The 22,680-nt window shown below is 33.6% G+C and overlaps 2 protein-coding genes across 2 annotated transcripts; both read left to right on the top strand.

Annotated features, from left to right (window-relative positions):
- The first annotated feature begins 794 nt into the window (after positions 1-794).
- LOC145335359 (facilitated trehalose transporter Tret1-like) lies at positions 795-14,729 on the top strand. The gene is made up of 9 exons (XM_080181095.1): positions 795-1,197; positions 2,094-2,229; positions 6,002-6,062; positions 9,575-9,676; positions 10,129-10,185; positions 11,305-11,369; positions 12,672-12,731; positions 13,644-13,716; positions 14,561-14,729. Exons 1-9 carry the CDS (start codon positions 976-978, stop codon positions 14,712-14,714), a joined length of 930 nt encoding a protein of 309 aa, XP_080037221.1. The 5' UTR covers positions 795-975; the 3' UTR covers positions 14,715-14,729.
- A 384-nt stretch (positions 14,730-15,113) lies between these two features.
- Positions 15,114-20,879, top strand: LOC145335360 (facilitated trehalose transporter Tret1-like). Its single transcript, XM_080181096.1, has 10 exons — positions 15,114-15,238; positions 15,733-15,803; positions 15,940-16,121; positions 16,638-16,768; positions 17,304-17,420; positions 18,223-18,293; positions 18,810-18,888; positions 19,340-19,413; positions 20,134-20,199; positions 20,573-20,879. Exons 1-10 carry the CDS (start codon positions 15,190-15,192, stop codon positions 20,591-20,593), a joined length of 861 nt encoding a protein of 286 aa, XP_080037222.1. The 5' UTR covers positions 15,114-15,189; the 3' UTR covers positions 20,594-20,879.
- The last annotated feature ends 1,801 nt before the right edge of the window (positions 20,880-22,680 follow it).

Here is a 22,680-nt window from a genome sequence, read left to right on the forward strand (position 1 = left end):
GGGCATTCAAGTGATGGTAAGAGGGTTGGTGGGATGAAAATCGACCCATCTCTCATGATTTTAGTTTTAAAAAAACTTTTTTGAGGGGGGGAGGGAGTGGGTTTTTTAGGGGGTGATCTTCATTGGTAGGTTGGTGATTTATTCCCCTAAATTAGATACAAACCTTCCTTGGGTATATGAGAAGCTTTACTGTAAAGAAGAACCATACCAGTGCAGTGGTTAGCGAGATCTTGATTAACACTGACAAACATCCTGTTACTTGTATGTAAAAAGAGGAAGGGAGAATGTTCGATAGACAGAGAAAGAAGGAAAAAAGAGAGAGAGAGTTTTTTCGATAGAGAGAGAGAGAGAGCTAAAAAGAGGTTGCTGGGTGAAAAAAAGCTTTCCTAGAAGTAAAACACACTTTTTCAGTCATAAAATTCCTCTGAAAAAGAAAGAGAGAGATAGAGCTTTACATATATAGAGAGAGTACGAAATAGCAGGGATCTTAGGGGAAAAGACAACAGACAATAAATTGATATTCATTCCCAATTATAACCAACAAAATTACCCCCTCTCCAATCTAAAATTATTGTTTATATAGTTTGGAGTCTGCTGTTAGATTTAAATAAAAGTACCCAAAGTTTTGGTGATAAAACATTAGGTACCATTGTAATTAACGGCCAAATGTCCCTTCCTCCCTGATAGAATACTAACATGATAGATAGATAGATACACATACAGAGAAAATGGATAGACAGATATCAAGAGAGACCGAGGCATAATATAGAGCAAAATACTTTGCTGTTAGTCAAACCTTTCCACAGCCCCCGAGAGGCCACACACACACACACTTTTAGCTTTTATTATTGATCATGATTTTTAGTTTTGTTTTTGTTAACAGCACAAAATTTCATTGATATTCAATGATTTAAAAATATAATTATTTATTAAAATATATTAAAATAAACTATAACCTGTCTGTGATAAAAAAAAATGGAAACCTTTAATTCTGAGGATCTGGAAACAAAGGACTTGATACAGAATTCAGCCGCCGGCGATTTAACGGCGGATGCTCCACCAATGGCGACTGTGGATAACGGAGAAACAGCGGCAGAGAAGCCGTTACTAGCTGTTGCAGAAAATTGTGCTAGCGGCGGCGGCGATGTTGAAACTGGAGGGAATGGTGCATGTAGGTCAGCTGGGGTTTGGAGGATGGTAAGTTACAAATTAAGTTTCAGTAGCGAAGCTACTCTATAATTCACTTTGTCTGTCCGTCAGCCACTCCCTAATGCTATGTGTAAAAAAATTAATTTGTCAGCTATTAACACCGTCATGATGAACATTGAACATCATTAAAAATTATTATTATAATTTAACATTTTAACGCTATTGCAATAATTTCATTATGATAACAGCTAAAATCTTGAAAGGGTTTTTAGTACAGTCAATAGAATTATAAGTACCTTTATTGTACAGTCAAACAAAATATTTTTTGACGCATATATTTTAAAAGCTAAGTTTTTTCAAATTTAAGGCCTGTCTGACATTAAAAAGCTTTGATTGTTACTTAGAGTTTTCCCTAGAAATTTGCCGAATGATTTCTGAAGCAATTATGTACAATTTAGAAAGCGTAGCGACTCTATATGTATAAGTATTAGAAAGTCAGTATGCCTCTTCAGTATTAAAATGCCCCATTACTCTATATTTTTCCCCTATCATTTTCTTACCTTTTGATTTGTTGAGCTTCGTATTTTTATGGATGTTGTCATCCTTTTTAATATTACGCATATAGTGTATTTTACGTTTTATTTTGGAAAAATCTTTCTTTATTTAAAACGAAGATAAAGAATAAATGATGTCTTGTACTAAATGGACATACTTAAAATTAAGATTTGATCATACAAAATCGTAACTAATCATTCTAAGAATCAATAATACAAAAATCGAGCAAAATAGAAATTGCATAACAAAAAAATAGAAGTTTTTAGAAAAGCTTGGAAATAATCAAATTAAGCTTGACATTATGATTTTCTGGTAATGATCATAAAGTATAGACGTACCCTAATTGTAGAAAAGCGTCGCTTTAAAAGATACATTAAATTTTGTATTAGGTATTAGCAGCAGTAATAGCCAACCTACCCAACCTGTCCGCCGGACTGTCCATGGGCTTCTCAGCCATCCTGATTCCCCAGCTACAGCGGCCAGACTCGGATATACCTATCACTCTGGAGCAGGGCTCTTGGATAGGTAAGTAAAGCTGTCTTACTTTCCCTCAAAGTGCATGTTGAGCACTGTACCCTCCCCCTCTTAATTTTTTAAGTATATAGAAAATAGGGGGGGGGGGTGTTTTCTTATTTTGCCTAACCTACAGATTGGAGCCCTAACCCTGCAAGGCCTATACCAGATAACTGCAGTGCCCTAAACATGCGGGGCTGTCCATTATGACCTAACATAAATAAACAAACCATATACTGCCCCCCTTCCCACAATTTTTCTTTTCAAAAGTAAGAGGGGGGGTTTCTGTGCTCAACAAGGGCACTTTGAGGGAAACGCCATAATGCTCGTTTATGCTGTACTTTTTAAAATAAGGTATTCTTGTTAAATAAGATTAAAACAAAACCAAATTTAAGATAAAAACATATTAAATTTATCAAAGCTAGTCGTAGGGAAGTTCGAATCCCTTAAAGTATTGCAGCATTTTAGTTATTGCTGCGCTACTTATATACAACAATGTTCTTGAATTTCACGTATACAACGGATGATTTCAGTGCTTTCAAAGAAAGTGCCGATTGATCACACAACCGACCCCCCACCGTATTTTTGAAATAAATTGAAAGTAGGAAAGGAGGGTAGTATTTTCCTATTTCTTTCTGCAATGAGGGAAGCCCTAACCCTCAGGGTCTATAAAGAACAAAATCTAATACAACCTAACCTAACCTAATGTGGTCAAACGAAAAGCTATCCCTCTTCCCTCCCCTTATATTTAATATATTTCAAAATAAGGGAGGGAGGGGAGTTATTACTACTCACCAGGGCACTTTTTGTGAAACGCTATTCTATCTTTTTTCCCGTAGTTACAGTTATGTAACCTATAAAGAGATGTAAACATTAGAATATTTAGAATTCCGGTGTAAAAAAAAACCTAGGAAAGTGTGTGTACTATTAGTCTGCAAAATTTCCATATAAGCAGTTTGAGAGATAGTAAATACTTGCTACGCCACAAAAGGAGAGAAGGGGCTTTGGAGAGTAATCCCACGTATATACTTTTCCAGTGAGGCGTGGGGTGAATTAAACTTACTCCAGCCAATTTACTTCTAAACTTGCCCAGGACCTAATTTTAAACTTAGATACCGCTGTTTACGAGATCTACCTGATCTTATGTTATTCTTTCATCAATGTCATATGCTGCTGGCTGACTTTATTATACAGATACTTTGTTTCTAATCTTGCGTGGAATCAGTTTTAAATCCAACTCGTACATTATTTTAATTAATTTTCTTAAAGAGCTTAAAATCACCCATATAAAATAATTAAACTTATACTTTCTGCTTACTCTTACTGATCTGAGTTGCTACAATATCTAAATAGTAGCAGCTACGCTTTTAGAAGCCTCTAGGGGCACTTAAGGTAGGAGGAGGAAAAATCGACTCCATCCCATTTTAAATTTGAATTTCAAAAGAGTAAAAAAAATATTCTTTTTGGGGGTGGGGGGGGTGGGGAGGGGGGTGAAGACACCCTCCCTGAAAATAGTTTAAAACCTTCCCATGACCTATAAGAAGCTTCACTCTAAAGGAGAACAATATCGGTTCAGTGGTTAGCGAGATCCTTCGGGACAGACTAAAAACCCTTACTACTTTATATAATAGGATTGTACCTTACTGTTACAGGAATTATAATGCAAAATTTTATATAGAAATAGCATGCCCAAACTCACAAGAAGAGCTATCATTTATGGACTTCCCTTATTGTAGAATAATTTGAATAAAACCCAAGCACAACAGTTAATTTGGTTCAACTTGTTATGACCAGTATCAAAATATTTCTATGATTAAAAATTGAAAAATAATTTTTTGATTAATAGTTTTAATTTTAACCTCTCACTGGTTATTGCAAGATTTTGAATGGGTTAATTTATTCAGAGAGGGAAGGAAATGACACTGGTACCCAAAGTTTTTTAACAAAGTTTTCTTATTAGTTGGCTAAACAATTGTGTACTTTTATTGAATTTTGTTTCCAATTTATTAGTGTCCAAACATTTCAACCAATAATTTTAATCTATAGAAAAGAAAATTTTGTTTTTCTTCATTGGGAATTTATATATATCAATTTATCGACCATTACCTTATTTCTTTAGTTACTTGATTATTATATAGGAATTTTATATGACTCACAGATTTTAGACATAAAATTTTTTAAGTGATTTATTTAAGGTTAATTTTTTGCAATAATTTTTGCAATTGTATATGAAATACTTTTGTTGGTATAAAGAATACATTTTTTTCCAAAACATAAAATAAGAATTTTTTTTCCTGGTGGTTTTAGGCTATTAATTTGATCAGATTTCATTTTAAATTTTTTAAGAATGTTCTTACCAATGTTTAATTTTAGTAGTACTGTATAGTTCCAAATATCAGTTTGTCTAAAAAGTGTTCAGGAAAACATGAATTTCTTGATTGTTTTTTAAGATAGAACCTAAATTAGAAATAAATGCTATTTAAGACAAGGTGTTGTTTTTTTTGTAGTGATCTTATTAGCCTATATGGAACTTTTATATTTATGCTTTTTGGCTTCATTTTTGGTGAAGATTCCGCAGACTTATATAAAAATACTTATGAACTCTTTTTTAGTTCCTTTCTCAGATGCTTGAAGATTTTCATAACCTCTTGTTAAATCTCTGCCTTAAACTTACTTATGAATGTTGTCATCCTTGACATTTTCTAATTCCATGTAATCAACCAGTAAATAAGACCTCTATATACTAGACATACCCAGTTCCATTACCAGACTTTGGTATTTAAATTTATAAAAAGTAGGACAAGGTTTATTGGCCTCTAAGGAGAGAGAGAAAGAGAGAGACAGAGGGAGTGAGAAAGAGAGAGAGAGAGACAGAGAGAGAGAGAGAGAGACAGAGAGAGAGAGAGAGAGAGAGAGAGAGAGAGAGAGAGAGAGAGAAAGACAGAGAGAGAGAGAGAGAGAGAGAGAAAGAGAGAGTGAGATAGAGAGACAGATAGACAGAGACAGAGAGACTAAAGATTTAAAATAATCTTGTTTCATTTAATATTAATTAGATCTTATATCTTATAAATAAATATTTTAATTTTAAATCTTATGTAGACAAAAAAACAAGGATGACAACATCATTGATAAGCAAAGCTTTATATTACACTAGTCCCCAAAGTTTTATGATAATGTTTTCTTATTTGTTGGCTCAACAACTTTTATTGAATTTATTGGTTGGTTTATTAGGTTGAGTGTCCAAACTTTCTACTACTAATTGTAATCTACAGAGTGGGTAATTTTGTGTATCATCATTGAGCTGTACATCATTATATCGGCCATTGTCTTATCCCTGAAGATCCCTGAGTTCTATCTATAATACAAAGTAGAACGATGTCTGTCTGTTTGTAGCGAAGGATCTCGCTAACCGCTGAAACGAGCGGGTTCTCCTTTACAGGGTAGCTTCTCATAGGTCCCGGGAAGGTTTATAACTATTTTCTTAGGGGATGGGACACCCCCAACCCCTCCCCCCCCAAAAAAATTTTTTTTTTTTTCTTTTTAAAACCAAAATTAAAATAGTGGGGTCGACTATCCCCCCCCAAATTTTTTTTTAAAATTTTCCTTTAAATCTAAAATACGAAAAATTGGTTTGATCAAACCTCTTGGGGCAAAGCCTCTAGAGGCTAGGGGCGAAGCCGCTAGTTTAGGTATAAAATATAATCCACTTTTATTGCTTTGCAATGAATACAGTTTGTTCTATGATTAAAAATTTAAAATAATTTAAATTTTCTTTCATTTTCAGCAAGTCTGTTTGTCATCGGTGACCTATTGGGCTGTACAATCGGAGGTCCCCTAGCTGAAAGGTAAAATTATTCCACATATTACACAAATATATAAAGCCATGTTTACATATCTGTTAAAGTTAGAATATAAAATAATAAAATGATACAAATTACTTTAAGACAAAATATCTTTTTATTAAAGAAACTGAATGACATTCTGTGTGTGTGTTGTGAAAGATCTTGATTACCACTGAACCATTTTGGTTGTCCTTGCAGTGAAGCTTCTCATAGGTCCAGGGAACTATTTTGGGCAAGGTTACCTACACCATCCTAAGAGAAACCGCCCCCTAGATATACCACACTTTTCTGGGAACTTGCTGAGTCAAGTATCAACTGTTGGGAATATCAAAGGATGACTCCATGCAAAATTTAAGCCGGATCCGGCCAAAACCGGCCGTGAATTTTGTGAAAAACCGGTTTTTTCCGGTTTTTAGGGGGTATCTGTAAATCGATTCAGCTGGAGCAAAACCGGTTGAAGGTACAAAAAATTTTATTTCACATGAAATTTAGCCAATGCAATTGCCTACAAAAATTTACTTCATCATCAACTTGATTGGACAACTCCTTCCCCTCCTAAATGTCCATTAAAAATTCGGAAACGGCAAAAATCGCCAAAAATCACGCCTTCGGCGGCAAATAACGGCTAAACGGTCAATTTTTAGGCCATTTTTTGCGGTTTTTGGGCCGTCACGTCCAAACGGTTTGAGATAATCTCACGGGACCTTTTGCCCAACCTTAGTCTGGTTATTTGTGAGGTCTAGGAAAAAAAAACAGACTTACGCAAAAGATTATAATTATAATCTTTACACAGAAAAATGGCACGAGGTGAGGGTTTGAGGGGGCAAAATGAGCCGACCAGCGATTTTTGACGGCGCGCAGCGACGTCGTGCTTCATCCAATCCGGGATTTTGTTTTCTTAGACCTTACTAATAACCAGGCTTAGGTCGGGCAAAAGGTCCCGTGAGATTATCTCAAACCGTTTGGGCGTGGCGGGCCGAAAACAGCAAAACATGGCCTAAAAATTGACCAGCCTGTCATTTCATCAAAGAAATCCATCAAAAAATCACAATTTGAAATTTTAATTAATTAATAACTTTTTTCTCATAAGAGATAATGACACAAGACTTTCACTTGGTGAAAATTCAGCATTGTGGGCCGCCTAGACTTTATATCTGGTGACCCTGGGGTGACGGGTTCAGTGCCCCCCACACCCACGAAGTGGGCATACTTTTGAAAATCACGTTTTTTCAGTTTTTCCCCTTAAAGGAGGGGAAGGAGTCGTTTTAGAGACTTCAAGCATCTCTTTGATGTTGAACAACTTTTTGAGGCAGACATTTCTTTATTTATGTTTCATTCGCCTCCGGCTGACCGTTTAGCCGTTATTTGCCGCCAAAGGCGTGATTTTTGGCGATTTTTGCCGTTTCCGAGGTTTTAATGGACATTTAGGAGGGGAAAGAGTTGTCCAATCAAGTTGATGATGAAGTAAATTTTTGTAGGCAATTGCATTGGCTAAATTTCATGTGAAGTAAAATTTTTTGTACCTCCAACCGGTTTTGCTCCAGCTGAATCGATTTACAGATACCCCCTAAAAACCGGAAAAAACCGGTTTTTCATAAAATTCACGGCCGGTTTTGGCCGGATCCGGCTTAAATTTTGCATGGAGTCATCCTTTGATATTCCCAACAGTTGATACTTGACTCAGCAAGATCCCAGAAAAGTGTGGTATATCTACCCCTCCCCCCCTTATATTTTTTTTCTTTAAAACTAAAATTAAAAGATGAGAGTCAACAAAGTAACCTTTTTTAGTAAGTTGCTTCTTTCATAGCATTTTTAGGACTTTCTAAAAATCTTAAGATAAAATGATCTAAATTAAGTATTAACCTAACAGATATGTGACCCTGGCAAAATATTTGCAATGTATACACAAAGATTTCTTACAGTTTGCTTTGTCAGATTTAGCATGAAATTATTGCACATTATACGCATTGTGATTTTATCATTGTGGCTACTTCAACTTTAATTCATATATTAATGTCAAAATCTTAGGCAGTTTTTTAAGAAAATTTTTAAACTTTATATACATTAGAAATGGGTTTCTTTACTTTTGTGATATTTTAATAAAAAGTTTGAAATTAAAAAAATTCTTTTTATTTAATGACATGAATACATATTTTTGATGGCTTATTTTATTATAGATTTATAAGCAAAAAAACTAGTTGAAAATGATATTTATTACTGTATTTTTATCATGATACTGATACATGACATGAAAGGTACTTATCTAACTTTGTAAAAATTATTGTAAAATCAATTCATCAGGTCATATTTCATATTCATTAAAATATTTGTCTAACAGGTAGCATAACTCATTTCATTCATTTAACATCTTTGATACTTCATTTTTTAGACCCTTGTTTTAAACTCATTGTGAAGACTGTGTATGTAGTCTTACTAATATATAGTATTACAAAAAGAGATTGTAATTTTAATTTTAGATGGTATTGCTATATAACTTTCTAATGGTTAGGTAATAATCTGTAATTTAGAATATTTATTCCATTAAATGAAACAAAAAGCTGATAAACAAATAGGAAAGATTTTGGGAATAGTCTCTTTCGTAACAACGCCCCTTAAGGGGCAATTCGTCGTATTTTGAAAATGACTTTTGATAGGTTATTTTAGGTTAGGTTATATTGGGTGAGGTGATTGCCCCACAGGGTTAGGCAATTGACCCAGCAGGGTTAGAGCCCCCCGCAGGGGTAGAAATAGGAGAAAAGCAACTGTGAAATAAACAAAGAAACACCCCTTAAGGTGCGTTACCACGAAAGGGACCATGCCCTAATTTTTTTGTTTTATTTTACAATTTATAATATATTTTTTTTATTTAGGTTTTAACAACTACTAATCGATCTACACATTTTTGTTGTTGAATAAAAATACTAATTTTACTTTTTTCCCCCTAGGACATAAATGTACGCGTTGGAACGAGATTAATCTTCATTTAATCCATAAATAATCCTCTACACATGATCCAGAATGACCAAAAAAACACAGGACAAGTAAAAAAAAAATGCGCCAAAGTGTTGAGAGGATGACAAAATAAATGAGGGAAAAATTAATAATAATCGAAGTGTGGATAATATCATCATGATAACAACATAATTATCTCTCTTATCTATTCAGGATATTCATATTTTAAGGTAAGTTGACCTCAGGTAAGTTACAAGACATTGACAAAAACATAACAATATTGTCAAATAAAAATAAATTGGTAGTTTCAAATATTAAATAAAAGGGATGGTTTCTTGAAGATTATTATAGTTTCTTCTTGAAAAAAGGTATAATTTCTACCATGTAGTTTTTAAAATAACTGAAAACTTGCTCATAATTTTACTGCAACAGTTTGATAGTATTAAGTAGCTTAATTCATAAATACTCTTTTTGGAACCATTCTTTACATAGAAATTAAGTTTTCTAAAATATTTAATTAATACTCAGAAATCAGTCAGAAATATAGTAGTCAAAAATCTTAGGTTTGGAAGGCGGATTGCCATACTGGTGGACTGCCTGCCCCTGGCAGTTGGATGGATTCTGACCCTAGAGGCAACAACCTTGGAGCATCTTTACATTGCCAGGTTTAAAAACTATAATCAAAAATATAATTATATTTAATTATAATTTGACAATTATTAGGAATTATCTTCAAAAATATCATGAAGGGTACTTTAAAAGTATTTAATTTTTTTCCCTACAAAATTGATTTTTTAAAATCCTGTATCTTACACACCATATGGAATCTAAGGGGATAAGACAATGGACGATAAATTGATGTACATTATCAATTATGATAAACAAATTCACCCTTTCTGAAGATTACATTTACTGTCAGAAAAATTTAAACACTGCTTGTTTAAACCAAACAAGAAGTAACAAAGAACCAAAAGTTTTTATTCTTACAATTAACAGTTTGTATCTATAAAACTTTGGGTACCAGTACAATTTACAGTCCAATGTCCCTCCCTCCCTGCATTACATCAATCCAAAATTTTGTTAAAATATTTTCAATGTATAAAAAAATACATTTTAGGGCTATAACCGGTGTTGGTATCGGTGCAGGAGTGCCCATAGTTTCTATGTACGTCAGGTAAAAACAACCAGCCGCCAACGAAAAGCTAACAGCTGTTTGGCGGTTCCGTATCCCTTATTAAAACTTTGGACTTATCTCAAAATTTTTCAGAATTATATCGGGAGTCGGAAAGGGGGCGTTAGTTACTATTATTTCAATATATTTGAGGTATTTCAATCAAAGCGCTGGAAAGTGTCACGTGTGACGTCATAGAAATACGTCTAAATCCATCTCCTTTTTAGGAGTTTCCTTTCCCACTTCTCCTCTCATCCCTCCTTTTAAAACTTATTTTTATGACGTCACACATGACACTTTCCAGCGCTTTATATCTAACCTGAACAATATTTGTTATTGTTATTATGTTGACCATAGTGTTCTTAGGTGAAGGGTTGGTATTTAATTAGGCATTCTAAGCTATACAACTATTGAAATTACATTGATGGGATCTACTGCAGTTCCAAAAGTCTATGAATTTTAAAGGCTGCTAGCTGCCAAACGACTGGACGTTCAGATCATGCCCGCACACTGTTTTAAGCGGCATAAGAAGGCCTACGAATAATCTGGAATAGCCATAAATCAATAATGCATGATTATCTCGCAGTGCAGAGAAATGCGCGAAAAAGACCTATTTTACGCGTTTTTTCTTCAGTGAAGCTTTCCCTGTGCATAATTGGATCTTGGCTATTCCGGATTATTTGTAGGCCTTCTTATGCCGCTTAAAATGGTGTGGGGGTATGATATGTACGTTCAGCTGTTTGGCAAATTTATAGATTTTTGGAAATATTGCTTACCAGAAATATTTTATCGTGAACTGCAGTTGATCTCATTGATGTAAACCCAAAATTAATATGAACAAAATTATCCCTTCTGTTAATTAAAATTACTGGTGGAAAAGATTATTCTCAATAGATTCAAAGTAGAAAAGAGGGAGGGAGGCTTCGTTTGTTTGTATATTACTTTAGCTAAGGTTAGGTACTGGGTAGCTCTGCAGGGTCAGGGTACTGCAGGAATAGGCCCCGTAGGATTGTGGACCCCCGCCCCCACCTTATTTTAAATTTAAGTCAAATGGTCATGACTCGGGGGGGTATCAATGCTCTACCAGCATTTTGAGTGAAAAAAATTATTCCATTTTTGTAGAGAAATTTCAACACCATCTCTGCGAGGTAGCCTGGTCATTCTGATGCCTGCAGCCGCTAATTCAGGTAATTTGTGCATGATTAAGTTTGTTTGTCCCTCTAAATCAATATGTGATTTTATCCGATGCTAAAAAAAGAAATCTGTACATCTGCTACATAACTCTTTTTATCCGTTTGTCGATCCATGATTTTTTTTTGCTTGGCTAATTATTGATAATGTCATTCTTGTTTTAATTTCATGAATGATATTATAACAATTCATATTGCTCATGGGTTTCTTCATAATAAGTTTTCTATTTATTATCAACTAATCACTAGGCATATATTACATTTTAAATCGATTTTATTTTCAGAAATGTCTTTATTTTTATTTTCAAAATCCATCAACAAATATAAATAATTATATCAATTAAGGACGTAAAGATAGACGTACCGACTATCACTGATAATTATCACATAGAAGTTTCGCTACTAATAGATAATGGATGCATTTCTCATTTTCTCTGATGAATAATTCATATCTAATAATGAGAAAAAATACGTCTACAATATTTATATTCTGTCTGTATTTTTAATATCGTTTTTGTAGATTATCAATTTATTTTTTTGTATGTGGATCCGTCTTTAGATATTGGAATACTTTATTGTGAGGAGGGGTCAACCTAAATCACCTTTATTCCCTTTTTAAAGAGAGGGAGGGGGTAGAGGTTATCATATAAAACTAACAGGATGTCTGTCTGTATTGAAGGATCTTCTATCTGCTTAAACGATATGGTTCTCCTTTACAATGTAGCTTCTCATAGGTTTATAACCAAATCCGAATAGAAATTGACCCTTGAAAAAAAATTGGTCAACTTGTACCCCCTCTCCCAAAAGTGCCCCTAGAGAATAGTAGAAGAAAATAGACTAACCTATAAGAGGGGTTCCCTGTAAAGAAAAATTATAGAGTCGATGAGATGTAATTTACTTTAGGAATCGGCTATGACATCGTCAAACACTATTTTGAAGTCTAGAATACATTAATTAATTAATTAATTTATGAATAACCTTTAGAAAAATGTCGGTTGGTCTTTTTAAACGTCCTGATTTTTAAATGAAAATTTGACATGAACTTGTTACATGAGTAGTTGTCCAATTTCAATGATTTTTAAAGTTGATTCTTAAGACGATTAGTCACCATGTAATAAGCGAATCATATCTATAATCATGTCTTAAAACGTTTGTACGTCTATAGTATTTATTCTGCGTTCTAGCTATTTCACGACACGTTAAATTAAAGTGCAGTTGCTCTCTGTTTGATATTCGTTTATCCGTCTGTTTCGTTTAGCTTCGTTTTTACAGTTGTTGTCAACCTTGTTTTAATTTCAGGAAACCTGTTTATGTACATACTTGGATATTTCATGTCCTGGAGGCTAACATGCATTCCAGGTATTATCAATAGTTTGTCAGGTGTGGTGGAGGGAAGGCAATGTTTTTTTTTATTGGTAGGGCCCACTTTCTCTCCCCAAGAAAGTCCAAGCTTTTTTGGGGGGATGTGGGGGGGGGGGTGTTAAATGAGGGGTTTCCAGGCTTTGACGGACGTAATATAATGTATTTCTAAAAACTTTTGAGGAGGTAAAAGGAGGGGTTGACAGTTTGAGGAGGATAACCCCCTCCCCCCTTGGACGTCTATGATTTTACTACCATGAGTTTAAACAATCACATGACGTATTAGACACTTCCATGCAAAAGACAAACCGGAAAAACAGACCAATTGAAGAAATCTTTTAGTACTTAATAGAGTGAAAAGAATTATATCGTTGTTACTTTATGGATGTTGTCATCCTTGTTTATTATTAATAAATGCAATAATGATTGTGTGACTTAAAATTAATGATTAATGCGGTATTTCTAATTCATACATATTAATACCTATGAATTAACTTTATTGAAAGCAATTTGTTTTCTTTGTTTTATAAATTTTATGCATTTCTTAAAAACAAGTATGACAACATCCATTAATATTGCTGATAAACAAATCAGACAAATAAATTGTAGGAGCAAGGACGTCTATGCTTTTTATTTGGAGGGGTGGGGTGAAATACCGACCAAGCGCACTAAAAATCCACCCCATTTTTTTATATTTGAAAATGGAAGGGGGGTCGGAACATTAACCCCCTTGCATATTTATTCTACGTGATGCTAATACAACCAGGAATTATCTCTTTGAATTTTTTTCATAATAAATTAAGGGAAAGATTATTTCTCCTCTTGTTTCTACATCCCTGAAAATGAAAAAATTTAGTTTTTTCTGTATTGCATTATATATTTTAATTATTAAAAATGTTTATTTTTTTATAGGTAGCGTGATTCCTCTGATTCCATTCTTGATGTTTGCTTTACTGCCAGAATCCCCTGTTTGGTTGGCTAAAAGGTACAAATTAATAGTTTATAATTTACTAGCGGCTACGCCCCTAGAGGCCTCTAGGGGCACTTGAGGAGAGGGGAGTCGAATTTAGTAACCCAATTTCTTATTCTAGATTTTAAAAGAAAAAGTAAAAAAAATATTTTGGGGGTGGAAACTTTTTTTTTTTTGGGGGGGGGTATTTTTCATTTTTTGGGGGGGTTGGGAGTGTCCCACCCCCCAAGAAAATAGTTATAAACCTTTCCGGGACTTATGAGAAGCTACCCTGTTAAGGAGAACCCGATCGGTTCAGTGGTTAGCGAGATCCTTCGAGACACACAGACAGACAAACAGACAAACATCCTGTTACTTTAGTACAAGGATATCAATATTATGTCATTTGAGGCGAAAAATAAATAGTAATAACTATCTCGTGTTGCTTAGCTCCTTACCTCTAGAGGAGAGTTGGGAGGTCTGGTGCTTATCCTGCAGATATTAATCGGTTTCGAACAAATACTGGAAAAATCTTATTACTTTACAATATACTCGCGGCTTTTGCTTCTAGAGGCCTCTAGGGGGAATTGAGGAGGGGGGAGTTGAACCCTAAAACCCATTTTTTTCAATTTAGTTTTTATAATAACTTATATTTTTTTTTTTTTTTGGGGGGGGGGTTTTCTAGGGGCGATTTCTCTTGGGAAGTTGGTGGTACCCTCCCTCAAAATAGGTATAAATGTTCCTGGAACCTATGAGAAGCTACCCTGTTAAGGAGAACCCGAATGGTTCAGCGGTTAGTGAGATTCTTTGGTACAAACAAATAGACAGACATACATCGTGCTACTTTGTATTATAGATGATGTAAACAAGTTTTGTTAAGGGGAAGGACAAAAGAGGCCATAGAGAACATATCTATTCTGCGTGGAGTTGATCATAAAATGGCAGAATCAATCCTTCTGATGGATACACAAGCAAGCAACACTCCAGACAACTCAGGAATAAGAAATGTTTGTTACATAGACGTCCAAGGGTAGGAGTGAAGGGGTGTTTACTCCCCTCAAACTATAAAAACCCTTTTTTTATCCCCCCCAAAATAAAAAACTTCGTCTTACCTGGTTTGTTAAATAATATATTTATAAGCATTGAATTATACTCCATAGAACTACTTACCCCTTTGTGCATGCATACACCCTTTATTTTGCAGAAGGATTTTTAAAATAAATTGGTGCTTTTCCCCAAGCACTGCAAGCTTGCATTCAAAATGTTAAGAAAGTGCCACAGTTTTAACTCATTCTTTGGAATGCAATGCTAAAAATTAAGCCAAGTAAATTTTGAAAAAATGCAGGGCAAAAGAAACCTCTAAATTTTCCATTTATTTCAACAACAAAAAATAAGGGGTGTGGTGGTTGAAGAAAACTGCCATATAGCTTAATTATCCTTTTTAAAACTTTTCATAACATTCCTTTTTTAAATAAAGGTTGTGAAAAGCCTGCCAGTGTACTGAAGACTATGTCTGAACTCTGCTCAAGAACAGTTATTCTGCCAATGATCATTTTAGGTAAATTTTTGTGCAAAATTTGTCACCAATAACTTATAAAATCAGGTGATGTAAAGGTTTAGAACAACGGATAATAAATTTATTTACTGCTCCTATGCTGATAAACAAAACTAATCCTTCTGTAGATGTTCTATCAATAAATCAAGATTTTGTGAAAGTAACCAATAGTAGATATCTATTTTTTGATCAGATATCTTATAAATACTTTATAAATTGACGTAATTGACGATAAATTGATGTACATCCTATTTCCCAATGATGATAAACAAACACCAACCAATTAAAATTTAGTATTAAGTAAGTATCTCTTCTGTAAAAAGGGATCTTAAGGGATAGGAAAATGGAAGATGAATTGCAAATAGCAAAATTGCCCCACCTTGAGATTTTTAGTTTAACAATCAAGATTTAAGAAAAGTAGCTAATTTTTTAAACCAATGAATGAGAAACTTAGTTGATAACATTTTGGGATAGTTGACAAAGTAATAATTTTCTAGTTTTCCTGTTTTTCACCCAGTCCTTCAGTGGTTCAAACATGGTCAGCTATTATACAGTAACTATTTTCCAGGTATCTATCTATCTTTCTATTTATCTTTTCATTTATTAATCTATCTATTTATATATACATTTATTTATTTATCTATTTGTCTTGCTTTCTGTCTTGTCTTTCTTACTATGTATTTATCTAACTATCTATGTTTTAGATGGCCAAAATCCCAATCAACGAGAATTTTGCCGCCATTTTGGTTGCCGCACAGTACGTCATCGGGTACACAATGTCGTCGTTCACAGTAACCCGGGCGGGTAGAAGAACTCTTCTATTTATATCGTTGGTGATCATGTGTCTGGCTAATGTCGCGGCTGGTTTGACTCTAATTTTTTACAGGTAAGGTTCCTATGGGCTTTATATCTTTAAATTTAACTATACCTGTTATTGAGAGAAAAAAGGTGACCTCTTTAATTCTGGGCGGTCAGACGGACAAAATGGAAAATAATTTCTAGTTATCATATCTGTATGTCATAGATATTGAAAACTATTGATTTATTTTAAAAGTCATTGCTCAAATTAAAACTTTGAAAGCTTTTATTTACTCTTGATTGGCTGGTACAAACTAGCATTGTCCAGACTTTTCCTTCAAAGATTTTAAAATACAGTAGGGAAAATTTTGCTTTTCCTAATAGGGGATGTACATCAATTTATCGTTTAAAATCATATCCATTAAAATGAACCCAGTATTAGTGTCGGACTGATTATGACGTAACAAAAAAAATTAGCCAATGAGAGGCGACTATGAATTTTACCATTTGGTCAATAATGTCCTCTCATTGGCTAATTTTTTTTGTTACGTCATAATCAGTCCGACACTAATACTGGGTTCCATTAAAATCCTTGTTAATTCAGCACTCCCTCAACTGGTGACCTATTGGATATTGAAGAAAGCCTTGCTGTTGATGATCTAGAAATTCATGTCGGTCATGATGTTAGCACAACAAACTTTACTGTAACAGTTCAGGATAACTTAACTAATACAGGTTTGTTTATATAATAATATAAAAAGGCTAGATCTAAAACACCTTAATTGGACATATAGAAAAATATCTGGAAAAAATTATTAGTTAGCAGCTTACACTTTTTACTCAACAGAATTATTTAAGTTTTTACCATTTAAAAAAAACTGTAAAAGGTTTCTATGAAATAACAAAAGTAGTAAAATTTGTTATCAATAACATTTAACATTTGACAATTGACATTTTCCAATTGACGACCAGTGGTTTTGCCAGTGGCTTTGCGAAGCGTAACCGTAAATTTTGACACCCCCCCCCCCCCCCACCACTTTTTATATTAGGGTATTGGATACAAAACGGTGTCCACCCCTCTACAAATATCATAATAAGTCAAACATGTATACTTTGATATAAACTAACTCTCGAAGCGCACAGATTTTGTTCACATCCTACCTTAATTTAAGAGATATGTGACTTTGTAGAGTGGTGTATAATGGTGAATAGACGCCCTTCTGTACGCCACTACTTACAATCCCTTGAAAAATACCAATAATTATTGTAGACGGGCAGAACAGTTGGATATCAGGTATCCCCATGGTGTCATGTATCCTCATAACTTTTGGATATGGCTGCGGACTAGGACCTGTTCCATTCATCCTCTTTGGAGAACTCTTTCCAGGTATCCACGAATTGGCAGGGCGGAAGGGGATAATGGGCTGTTTATTACTCTTGTCCCCAAAGTTTTATGATAAAGTTTTTTATTTGTTAGTTTAACAGCTTTGGGAACTTTTGTTAAATTTTGTCTGATTGATTTATTAAGTTAAGTGTCAAAACGATTCAACCACTAATTGTAATCTATAGATAGGGTGATTTTGTGTAACATCATTGGGGATGTGTATTAATTTCTCGGCCAATGTCTTATCCCTTTAGATCCCTGAGGAATCGTCCATCTTGCAACCTAAAAGACAACCTAAAAGACAACCAACCTTAAGTTTATAGATTGAGATAATCTTGCTCTTGACGAAATATAAAGCTGCATCTTTAAGGTCAACAGAAGCAGCTTAAAGTGCCCATAAAAAATAGCGCCTTACTATACAAATGACCAATGATAGGCCAGTATACATTTTAATTAACCAATGCAATGGTAAAATATAGAAGCTTAAAGTGCCTATTAAAAAGGGCGTCATACAATACAAATGACCAAAGATATGCCAGTATACATTTTAATTAACCAATGGAAAAATATATACTGGTCATTTGTATTGTATGACGTTTTATAAGTTTTAAAGCAGCTTATCATACCTTGTCATAGACACATCTAACAAGCAATTACCCTATTACAAAATAAATAAAAACAAAATGAATACTTTTTTATGGCCAATAAAAGCTACACTTTAAATCAGTTCAGTGGTTAGCGAAAAACACACAGGGTTACTAATAGACAGACATTCAACATTTTTTGTACAATGATTATTTTTCAGCATCTGTACGTGGGTCGGCTTCTTCTATAACAGCGTTCCTTCGCTCCATCACTGTTTTCTTGTCCATCAAGGTAAATATTTTTTCAGAGTCGCTTCAAAACCAATTAATATCCGATGGATTAGAACCGGTTCTCACCTGAAAAATTATGTATAGCCTCGTATTATATTCAGTTTTCTACGAATATAAAAATGTACAATCATAAAAACCAAGTTTGTTAAGCCGTGCCTTCGATATCTCTCGGGCTAACAAAACCAGTTTACATCTTATAATTGTACTATTTAATATCCGCGGAAAGCTGTTTGTAATACGATGAGATAAATAACTTTTTTCTTATTTGCACAGTGTAAAAACCCGTTTTGAACTGTGATAACAAGAAATGTTTAATAGAAATGATTTTTTCCAGGGGCGATTTCTCTTGAAAAGTTGGAGGTAACCTCCCCAAAAAAATAGTTAGAAACCTTACAGGGGCATATAAGAAGCTTCCCTGAGAACCATAACGGTTCAGCAGTTAGTGAGACAGGCAGATATAGACATCCTGTTTCTTATATACATATATAAGGATTAATGTTTAATTAATTATTTCTAGGTTTTCCCAAATCTATTAGATTGGTTTGGCATTGGCGGTTCCTTTATTTCCTGTGCTGTTGTTTGCCTGGCTGCTCTAGGTTAGTATGTGCATTTGAATTTAAACAATTATTACAAACATGGATTACAACATGCATAAAAGCAAAGTTCGGCATAAGAGATAGACAGGCAAACGATCATTATTAAATGTAGAATATCATCCCAATAAATATTCAAATTTATTTAAAAGCCAGGAAAAATTCCGCTAAAAAAACAGTATGCTTAATATGGATACTTACATACTATACTTACATACTTACATTTTATGACTTGATTTTAGAAATGTGAAGCATCTCTAAAATCATTTACCTAATCGTCCTAATAATCACTATTTCAAAAATCTAGTGAATCAGATAATCAGCGATGAAATAATCAAATTTAAAATGATCATACAGACTTTCTGTTAACGAGTATATGTAGAGTTACTTCTGACTTGACAGAAGTCATCACTCTGTGTTTTAATTGGATAGGACAATTTTTCCTTTATTTTAGTTATATCCTACTTTGCTGTGCCAGAAACCAAAGGAATGGACACACAGGATTTAGAAAATATTTACAAGAAAAAGGTAAAGCCATAAAATTAAACAGACACCCTTTGATTGCAATATGTTTGTTTTGAGGATCTAATGAATTAGTTATGATATGCTGGACAAAGTGTCTCAAAAATTAGCCATGTGGCGTCATAAAAATGATAATCCCTCAATTTTATGACGTCACAAGGCTGATCTTTTAAAGACATTTTGTCCAGCTAACCACCACCTCCCATTTTGAACAAAATTGAAAATATGAGGAGGGGAAAATGTAGTTTTGTTTGTTTATTAATAACTTTAGTTCAGGTTAGGTTAGGTTAAATTGGATACTTGATAGCCTTACTAATAAAAAGAACCCTCGCATTAGCTACAAAAAAATAAACTTTAATCTATAATACAAAGTAGAACGATGTCTGTCCGTCTGTCTGTCCGTCTGAAGCTTAAGATCTCGGTAACCGCTGAACCGAATGGGCTCTACTCTTCAGGGAATATACCTACTGGTCCTGTGGTGGTTTTAAGATATTTTCTTGGGGGGGGTGGGACACCCCCAACCCCCCAAAAAACAAAAAATCCCCCCCCAATTTTTTTTTTTTTTTTTTTTTTGCAGGAGATTTCCTTGGTCCTTTTACGAATTTCACCTTAACTTTTTTTTGATAACCTCTTGGGGCAAAGCCCCTAGAGGCTAGGGGCGAAGCCGCTAGTTTATTTTAAAGTAGTACTCTGTGTCAAAGCGGCCAATAATTTTTTTTTCTTCAGCTACCTAGAGTTTTGGAGGCTCAGGAATCTGTGATGACAACAGCCACTGATGTCAGCTCACTGGAGGTAAGTTCCCTTCAACAGACAAGTGAACTATTACAGAAAAGAAAGGTAGAGAATATGCAAAAACTCAAAGAAAATCACAAAACCTTTAAAAAATAAGGTTTTCGATTTTTGAAGCATGACCGACAGACAGACGGACAAAACAATGTATATACTATATGCGCATATGTAATAGGAATCTTCGCTGAAAATTTCAGGTGTCTATCTTTAATAGCAGACGAGAAAATCAAAACTTCCCTATAGCATTACGGGCTTACTGACTGACGGGCAGACAAAGTGAATTATAGAAAATAATCGCTTCTAAAACCTCTGGGTACCTATGTAATGTACCGTCCAATGTCCTCTCCCTCCCTGATATAATATCTTAATTTTTCAGGACAGCAGTACAAATGAATAATCCGAGGAAAATTCAAATACTGAACCTTGAAAATGAAATATTTTCATATAAAAACAAGAACGCATTAATGCATATAAGGTTGTATCAAATATATTACAGTTTTCTTATGAAAAAGAATTAAATATAATGTTACTGTGTAATAATAAAGAAAATCTACTGAAACTAAAATAAATACATTTAAAATGTAAAATATCATAAAGTATTATTTAACATTTAATTTTTTAGTTAATACAAATATTATTGTAATTATGTGTTAATGAATTTCAATATTTTGTAAAGATTTAAATAAAAAAAAAAAATTATATCCCAAAGCAGAACAGCATTATTAGCCCGATATAATTATACATACCAATCATTAAAAACACAGTAGATTAAAATACAGTAACAATTTACATAATTAGTATCTTTTTGTGGTTGCACAAGTCTGTAGATGTTGTGTGATGCTGTCTAAAATGGTGCAAAAAATGGGGACAAATTTCAAATTGTTTTGGCGTGTGACGTCATACCCCCATCGCTTTTCTACGGGGTTTCTTTCCTCCTTCCCTTTTCTTTCCCCTCACTTGTGACGTAAATAAACAGCCCCGTCAAATCAATTTGAAATTTGTCCCCATTTTTTGCACCATTTTAGACAGCATCATGTTGTGTGTGTGTGTGTGTGTGTGTATTTATATCAACTGACTTACATACGGAAAGTCCAGTGAAATAGAGTAGCTGTGCTCTACTAAAAAAAAGTATCAAAGTGGCATTTTTTTACACCTCCATTCAGCACATAAAAGGGTGCTTTCCCTAAAAGTTCCTATAGAGCAATGAAACCCCCACCACCTGACCTAGTTTAAGAAACAAATTAAAAACTACCCCTCCCTTCATTTTATTAGGGGGGGGGGGGGGTTCTGTACTCAACAAGAAACTTTGAGGGAATACGCCCACAAACAAGTTTACTTCATTCAGAAAAAGAATTCATTCTCATTTCATTAGCAATTTTCTTTTGAGACTTTTAAAAAGATTCTTTATTCAAAAATGTTTCTTATTATAGTAAGTTTTTTTAATTGTAATTTTGTATTCTATATGTTATTTCCTTATTCTTTATTTATGTAAACTAGTTTTTATATATTGTAAAAAATAAATACTCAAATAAAAATTTATCCCTTAAGAGATTTTTCACACGCAGAGCGTGTTCTATAAAGATAAAATTTAAGTCCGAAGACACGGGCTAAAAAACTAGTTTTAATCTTATGATTGTACATCTTTATATTCATGGATGCTATAATACGATGCTAGACATAGTTTTTTCGTATGGATGAGAACCGGTTCCTATCCACCTGATTCGAATGAATACGAGAAAAAACTATTAAAAAATAACCTTATTCAAGAGGAACTTTTTTATACAGTTTTTTTTATGAGAACTTTTTTGAAAGCAATTTTACCCTACTTATGGTTATCAGAATTGAATGATAAATGGCTTATTTTCTTCGTTTTTTAATGCAATTAATAGAACAACAAAAAAATATTTCAGTTTTTATTTTAAAAAAACAGTAAAATTTAAAATTCAAAACTTAGGTGTCAACATCTAAAAATGGTTTTAGCGCATTTTTCTTATGCTCAAATATTTAACCTTTTGCAAGAATGGCTGCAAAACACTTCAAAGTTTAGTTAACTAAAAATGTATACATATACTATTAGGGACATGTACTAGAACAAATCAAAGTTTAAAGGTCATATCTCAACTAGGGAGGGAGTACTGGCCCCCCAAAGTCGACTACAGAAAATCAAATTTTTTTCTTAGAATATTTAGGCATAGGAAATATGTGCTAAAACCATTTTTAGATGTTGACACCTAAGTTTTGAATTTTAGATTTTACTGTACTTTTAAAATGAAAACTGAAATATTTTTTTGTGTTTTATTAATTGCATTAAAAAACGAAGAAAATGAGCCATTAATCATTAAATTCTGATAACTATAAGTGGGGTAAAATAGCTTTCAAAAAAGTTCTCATAAAAAAACACACACTGTATTTAGACAATCTACATTCTACAGAAAGTGTTATCTCATCTGAAGGTTGTTTGTCAGTCAAAAGAGCATCATTAAA

The sequence above is a fragment of the Acartia tonsa genome, chromosome 13, assembly GCF_053477335.1.
Source record: "Acartia tonsa isolate MP-2025a chromosome 13, ASM5347733v1, whole genome shotgun sequence".
In the NCBI taxonomy this organism is placed as follows: domain Eukaryota; kingdom Metazoa; phylum Arthropoda; class Copepoda; order Calanoida; family Acartiidae; genus Acartia; species Acartia tonsa.

Excerpts from the sequence above, each read along its gene's own strand:
- LOC145335359 (XM_080181095.1), top strand. The coding sequence starts at position 976 with ATGGAAACCTTTAATTCTGAGGATCTGGAAACAAAGGACTTGATACAG. Across the intron at positions 10,186-11,304 it reads ATAGTTTCTATGTACGTCAG|AGAAATTTCAACACCATCTC; the intron begins GTAAAAACAACC and ends CCATTTTTGTAG. Across the intron at positions 12,732-13,643 it reads GAGGCTAACATGCATTCCAG|GTAGCGTGATTCCTCTGATT; the intron begins GTATTATCAATA and ends ATTTTTTTATAG.
- LOC145335360 (XM_080181096.1), top strand. The coding sequence starts at position 15,190 with ATGTCTGAACTCTGCTCAAGAACAGTTATTCTGCCAATGATCATTTTA. Across the intron at positions 15,804-15,939 it reads ATACAGTAACTATTTTCCAG|ATGGCCAAAATCCCAATCAA; the intron begins GTATCTATCTAT and ends TCTATGTTTTAG. Across the intron at positions 18,889-19,339 it reads TGTTTGCCTGGCTGCTCTAG|TTATATCCTACTTTGCTGTG; the intron begins GTTAGTATGTGC and ends CCTTTATTTTAG.